General features: G+C 35.0%; 1 protein-coding gene across 1 annotated transcript; it reads left to right on the top strand.

The window, feature by feature from the left end:
- The first annotated feature begins 440 nt into the window (after nucleotides 1-440).
- Nucleotides 441-4,678, top strand: LOC117336282 (G-protein coupled receptor GRL101-like). The gene is made up of 3 exons (XM_033896764.1): nucleotides 441-1,997; nucleotides 2,330-2,463; nucleotides 3,091-4,678. The coding sequence occupies exons 1-3, from the start codon at nucleotides 716-718 to the stop codon at nucleotides 3,148-3,150; spliced, it is 1,476 nt and encodes a 491-aa protein (XP_033752655.1). The 5' UTR covers nucleotides 441-715; the 3' UTR covers nucleotides 3,151-4,678.
- The last annotated feature ends 2,332 nt before the right edge of the window (nucleotides 4,679-7,010 follow it).

Raw genomic sequence — 7,010 nt, 5'->3', positions numbered from 1 at the left:
TAGTGCTGAAACTTTTATATAGCCTTTCTCATACATGTATTCATGAAGGTATGTTGTGATATAAATAAATTAGGAAAACGTTTGGGTCAAAATAGGATTTTAAGTTCAATACTATGGAGAGTTACTAATTTTGTTGGACTTGTATCCTATTTAACGGAAACATCAACTTTTATCTATTTTATATAAATAGTATGATGTTGATGAAGGTTAAGGTCAAATTATGATGATAAATACCGCATTATTATAGTGTACAATTTGATGTTTTCGTTTATTTCAGAGCTGAACGCTTGTACAGTTGTTTACATTTATATTTCATTTGAATATTATGATGTTGATGAAGGTTTAAAGGCAAATTATGACGATAAATACTACATCATTATAGTATAAATTTGACTTTTTTTTGTTTGTTTCAGAGCTGAACGCTTGCACAATTGTTTACACTTGCTCGTCTGTTTATCAACCACCTAGCTCTCTGGAACTTGGCGAAAAAAACATAGGGGCTCTCTCCGACGATGTGTTTCATGGACTGACTGGGGTTTTCTCTCTCAATCTTTACGACAATAACATAACCGCTATACCCAGCAATGTTTTCAGGGACCTGTCTGAACTTTCCTATCTCGATCTAGGGAACAATATCATAACCGATCTACCCTTCAATGCTTTCAGGGGACTGTCTTCACTTCGCTATCTTGATATTTCCAAGAATAACATCACCATGCTACACAACAATCTATTTAGTGATATGGTTAATCTTTATTCTCTCTTCCTTGGACACAATAAAATCACTGTTATCCACCGCTATGCATTTAATGGGTTGTCTAAACTTAAAGAGCTACATCTGCAAAACAATGGAATCGCGGTCCTGCATGATAACGTATTTACTGTGCCGACTGGTCAAAGACAGCTAGTTATGAATAATGGTTCATCACAACCTACCTCTACGTCTTTGCTAAACCTTGATACACTAGACTTATCAAATAACTTCCTGACACATTTACCTAATCTGCCAAGCAGTTTATCTTATCTAAACGTCATGGGTAACAAATTGGAAGTACTAGAAAAAATGTTTAAGGGCTTGGACATTCTGGAGAATATCAATACCGATACTCCGTTCATGTGCTGCGTCAAACCAGCTTCTGTGAATGACGACAGCTGCTTTGAAACAGACCTCCCATTATGGGAATGCATTTACTCGCCTGAGAAATGTAAACCAAAAGGTGATGCCATATCTTCTTGTTTTGCCTTGGTTGGTTCGACTGCACTAAGGGTTTGTCTTTGGATAATTGGCATGAGTGCTTTGGTTGGAAACATCTTCGTCATAATTTACAGGCTGTTCCTCGACAGAGAAAACATTACAAAGAGCTATTCACTCTTCACACTGAATTTGGCTATTTCTGATTTACTAATGGGTGTCTACCTACTGATAATTGGTATTTTTGATGCATATTACGATGGTGTTTACGCTTGGAATGACCAGAAATGGAGGAACAGTGCTTTATGTACCACGGCAGGTGTACTATCTAGTGTATCCAGCGAAATGTCGACGTTTGTTATACTGATGGTAACCGTAGACCGACTCATTGTCATCATGTTCCCTCTGTCCCGTCTCTCCCGACTGAGCATGACATGGAAACATGCTTTGATCATCTCAATGACGTTTTGGATTGTTTCTATCACACTAGCAGTCATACCTATTTTCGCTGTGCAGTCCTACTTCAAAGGAGAATTCTACTCCCAGTCTGGCGTGTGTCTAGCCCTGCCTCTGACTGGAGATGAGCATCCAGGAACTGGATATTCCTTCGCTGTGTTTGTCTGCCTCAACAGTATATTCTTTGTAGTTATATTCGTGGGTCAAATTTGTATTTTCATAAGTTTGAAGAGGAGTGGTCGCCGAATGGCCTCAACACAGAATCGCAAACGGGAGATGACTGTAGCAATAACTCTGTTCTTTGTGGTCTTGTCCGACTTCTGCTGTTGGTTCCCTATTGGTGTAATGGGTACGTTCCATTGTAGTTCTTATATATTAACAATTTAATTAATATTTATGCCAGGTGTCAGATTTATATAAGTGTCTTGACACTGTTTTCTAACTCTTTTACATACTTCTTTGCATGCTATATATGTTCTATATACATCGTTAACTGGAAATTGTCAAATTGTCTAAATGCCAAATAATTACATTTTTTCATAATTCGATATCTAACAAAAAAACTTCGCGGGAGAAAATGGATAGTTCAATGTTTATATTTATAATTTCAATAATTGTTTTGAAAAGTAACCTTTGTTAAAAAATGTGCTCATGTTTTTTGTTTTTTTTTGTTGTTGCTAGGGGTGCTGTCAAGATATGGAGTTAAAATTCCCGACGAAGTGTATGCCTGGGTGATGGTGTTCGTACTGCCTATCAATGCCGCCATCAATCCGTTCCTGTACACCGCTACAGCTATCTGGAGGATGAGACAAAAGGTAAGTTGGCAGTGGCGCCATACGTAAAAATACACATATAAATTTTGTGTCAATTTCATTTTCCAATTGCAAGCCATTAAGTATCCAAGTAATGTTTATCTAAGAATCTACTTAATGTGGAGACAGTAATCATCGCCAAGGACATTTGTTCATATTTCATTACAAAACAAGGATTTCATAAAAGCAAAGATTAAATTTTGAAAACAAAAACAAAACAAAACAAACAAAACAAACAAAAAAGTTTCAAAGTTTTAAGTTCCTCCTTTGATGATTTTATGCAACTATAATTCAATTTATTTATACATTTTGAAATATAATGGATATTACATGTACATGTAAGTGAATAGTAAAATTTGTCGCATAAATGTAGGTTATTTACTATATTTATCTATTTACTAGCCACAATATACCACTCGGAATTCAGAGAACTTCTCTTCAGCTCGATCGATTGACTTAGCAATTCATAGGTTCGACATTCAAGAAAAAGTAGTATTGACTTCTGTACATAATGCATAGGGAAATATCATTGGGTAATCGGTCAGGAGATATGGTCTACACTAAGTTTAAATAGTTGATATAGAATGTTTTACGCTTTTATTGTTGAACTGGGTTTTTTTTATCTCACAGCTACGCTTACCAACGATACAACTATCGAGAAGGACTGCGACCACAGGGGAGGCAACTTAACAGCAACAACGCCCCGGCTTGACTTCGTTTTAAGGCCCTTATTTATCGCTTACAAACAATTGATAAATTTGTGGGGGAAAAATAGAAACACAAGTGAATTGCCCCGTAAGCATATGGATTGATAGACATGGTCCGAATGATTAATATAAAACTGCATCGTACAGCTGATTTGTCCTTCTAGAACTCGCCAGTAATGTTTAAGGGCCGAAGCATGGAATTTCAGAAAGGAGGTCATGCAGGAAAATAATAATCGTTCTGAATGATTGTGCAAAGTTACAGCGGATGTACATAATTTAAACAATTTTTTCTTGTTATCAATTATTTATTGGATTTTTTTTTTTCAAATAGCGTGAACTGAGAGTGTGTATTCTAAAAAGGATTCCATAAAAAAGTAAACGTGGCCTACAGGGTAGCGGTCAACGTCGGGGACATAAAATCCACCAGCAGCGCTCAGAGGATTGTACTAAAGAAAATCGAATACGAAACGGATCGAACGGAATTCTAGAATGTCATCCACAAGTCAGAATACAAAAGAATGAGCAGAATGTTACCTGCATCTTTGTTCTTTATATATTAAGATAAATAATCTTCAAATATATTTGCAGCAATGCAGTAATCAAGCATCGTTTGAAAGAGAACAATTTTGAATTGACATTTTTTCTTAAATCATTTCGTAAATGTTTAATACGCTACATGTATATTTAATCACTACAATGTTATACAATGTCATTTTGTTAGAATGATTGAATTTCACTGTAATTAGTAGAGGTGTGTTATGCGGAAGGTTGCTTCAAATACGTAATGACAGGGGTGCCTTATTCCCTATATCTGCATTATCTGAAATTGAAAAATACATAATGCATTGATATACGTTGATTGGAAACGTTTGAAACAATTCCATTTTTTTTTTTTTCAACAGGTATTTTTCTTGGTGTCAGGTCCGTTATGTGCTCCACGTTTTACATGTACTTATATTAAATATTACATCATTTGTAATTCTGGTATGTACTGTGTGTCACAAAAGTGTTTTGTAAGCAAATCTACATATGGATTATCGATATTAAGCATTGAGATGCAGAGGTTTTGGTACGCGACCATCGCCTATGCTGTACGCATATGGAGCCAGTTTGACCTATAACCCTGTAATCTTCCTTGACCAATCATATCCCGGTGTTCTTCCAATCGACCAATGAACTGTGCATCTCAACGCCACACTATTTATGCAATGTTGTGTCTTTTAAGCCATAATTTGTATCCACCTTCACATTTGTGTTACATATTCAGTAATGTTTGTAGGTTGTTTTCCGGTTGGTCCAAAAGACCATTTCCAAAATTTGTCTCAGTACTAAGAGATGTAGTGGGAATTCAACATCTGAGCGAGTCCCATAGGAAAGGCAGGAGTCTACGACTCCGATATCTGAGCTCCAATGTATTACTGCTTTATGTATTGTCAGACAGTATACTATAATGAATAATTATGAGCTTGTAGTATCTCAATATCTGACCTGTCTTTAATAAATTACCTTTTTAACAACACAAATATTCTTAGTTGTTCTTGTGAAATCGAACTTACTTACTTAACTGACAATTATCCCCTATACTCATCAACAATACATCTGTCCATAAGGCTTAAGTTGACGTTTGACGTGACTCTTGTTTTCTTCCATCGCCATGATATGCTTGGCTAACAGAAACGTAAATAATGTTGCAATCTTAATTTGTTTGTTTTGATTTGTTTTATTTTTAAACCTCCACTATTATAAACTAGGATCATAGACAAAGATCCACTTTGCCTTTGAACATTGGACCCAAATGACCTTGACCTTTAATCCAGTAAGGGATTGTGATAGCTCATATCAATTGGTGAAAGTGCTGGCCACATATCCGCAGGTAAACATCCCAGGTGAGTGGTTCGAAACAGACACTCCAGAAAGACACTTAATCCTAATTGCTCTGGATGGCATGCAACAGACCTCAACTATGTTGCCGAGTGAGTTAGTCACTATCTATAGGATAACCCCAACAAATAAACTACAATCCAATGTCATTCATCGCTAAACTGAAGATACAACATTTGTCAACGCATTGACCTAGTGACCGGGACTTTAAATCAATCTTGTTAAATTCCAATTAATTTTTAATGTCTTCACAAAAAGTTCATCAGTGAAAGACAAAACACAATTGGACCTTGACATTTGACCTACTGACCTTGACGTTAAGTCTGTTGGCTGCATGTTAAAATCCAAACAACATTGCTCAATAGTGTCCAAATAAAATGATCGTCTGTGAATAGCTACAAAATTTCACGTTGAACTTCAAAATGTGAGCTTCACCTTTTACCCTGCAAGATTCACATCTGAGCTGATAACCTGGACATTTCGTGAGTTGTTTTCCTTATCTAATTCTAGCAAATATTACTTCAAAGTGTTCAAATAGAATGTTCATTACTTAAAAGCTACACAATTTGAGCTTCAACTTTGACCCAGCGATCTTGACCTCTGAGTTTGAAATGTGTTTCCTTGTTTGATTCTTACAAACAGTACTTCAAAGTGACATAACAAAATGTTCATCAGTGTAAATATACAAACTTTGATTGTAACCTTGACCTTTGACCTCTGACCCGATAACCTTGACCTTTGGTCAGTAGACTCCTTGTTTAAAACATCATTTCAAAGTGTCAAAACAAATTGTTAATCAGTGAAAAACTACAAAATTTGACCCTGACCTGTGACCTCTTACCCGATGACTTTGACCTTTGGACAATGGACGCATTGTTAATTCCGGACAATTGTGTTTCATCTTATCATAACAAAATATCTATAATCAAAATTTGGCCCTGACCTTGACCTCCGAACCGATGACGTTGACCTTTGGTCAATAGACTCCTTGTTTAATTCTGAACAGCGTTACATCATCGTGTCATCGGGAAATGTTTATTCGTGAAAAGATGCAAATATTGACCTTAACTTTTGACCTTGAACATTGATCCGATGACCTTGATATTTGATCAATAAACCCCGTTTGATTCAGCATTAATAACAAAATGTTTAGCAATAAAAAGATACACAATTTGACCATTGACCTTTGACCTTGATCTTTGATCCTGACCTTTTTTTTTAGCTGAGTGTGCATTTCATTTGAATCGGACAATAAAAATCAAACAGCCAGTAGTCATTATTGACAGTCAGACAGATAGACAGAAATACAAAGTGATTAATATAGAGTATCCGTATCTTCGATACGGGGCCCTACATATGTTAAGTCCCTGAACACTTAACCATGCTAACACAAAATGTGAGTGGTCGTGTACTCCAGCAGTAACACAGCTAGTGGTAGGATAAAGTTTAAAGTTGGTGTATTGCATGTCAACCTAACATTATTTTATTCAAGTGCATTTCATTAAACGATACAAGATATTTTATTTAGCAGATAAGATATCTAATATACGAAATACGAAAACGTATACAGCTTAAATAATTTCTTGTATAATATATGAGATATCTTGCTTAGAAAATAAATCGGTTTTTATGAATGATACTTTATTTGTTGTATGATATATTTCAGATACTATATAAGATATATTATTTAGTTTTCTACATAAAATATCTTCTATAAATGAAATATCGTAATTATTTAAGATATTTCACATACGAAATTGAATGTAGATAAGAAACTCTATATATGATGTACTTGTAAGATATTATGGATACGATATAAGATATCTTATATACCTAATGAAGATACATTTGTATCTAAAATAATTTTCTATATAAGATATCTTATTTATTTTATAAGACATATCATGTTATATACATGATGTCTTATATCCATATAGTATAGAAGATATATCCTATCTCCTA

Source organism: Pecten maximus, chromosome 10 (assembly GCF_902652985.1).
Source record: "Pecten maximus chromosome 10, xPecMax1.1, whole genome shotgun sequence".
Taxonomy (NCBI): domain Eukaryota; kingdom Metazoa; phylum Mollusca; class Bivalvia; order Pectinida; family Pectinidae; genus Pecten; species Pecten maximus.
Note: the sequence above shows the minus strand (reverse complement) of the source record. Positions and strands in the feature narration are given on the sequence as shown.

Excerpts from the sequence above, each read along its gene's own strand:
- LOC117336282 (XM_033896764.1), top strand. The coding sequence starts at position 716 with ATGCTACACAACAATCTATTTAGTGATATGGTTAATCTTTATTCTCTC. Across the intron at positions 1,998-2,329 it reads GTTCCCTATTGGTGTAATGG|GGGTGCTGTCAAGATATGGA; the intron begins GTACGTTCCATT and ends TGTTGTTGCTAG. Across the intron at positions 2,464-3,090 it reads TCTGGAGGATGAGACAAAAG|CTACGCTTACCAACGATACA; the intron begins GTAAGTTGGCAG and ends TTTATCTCACAG.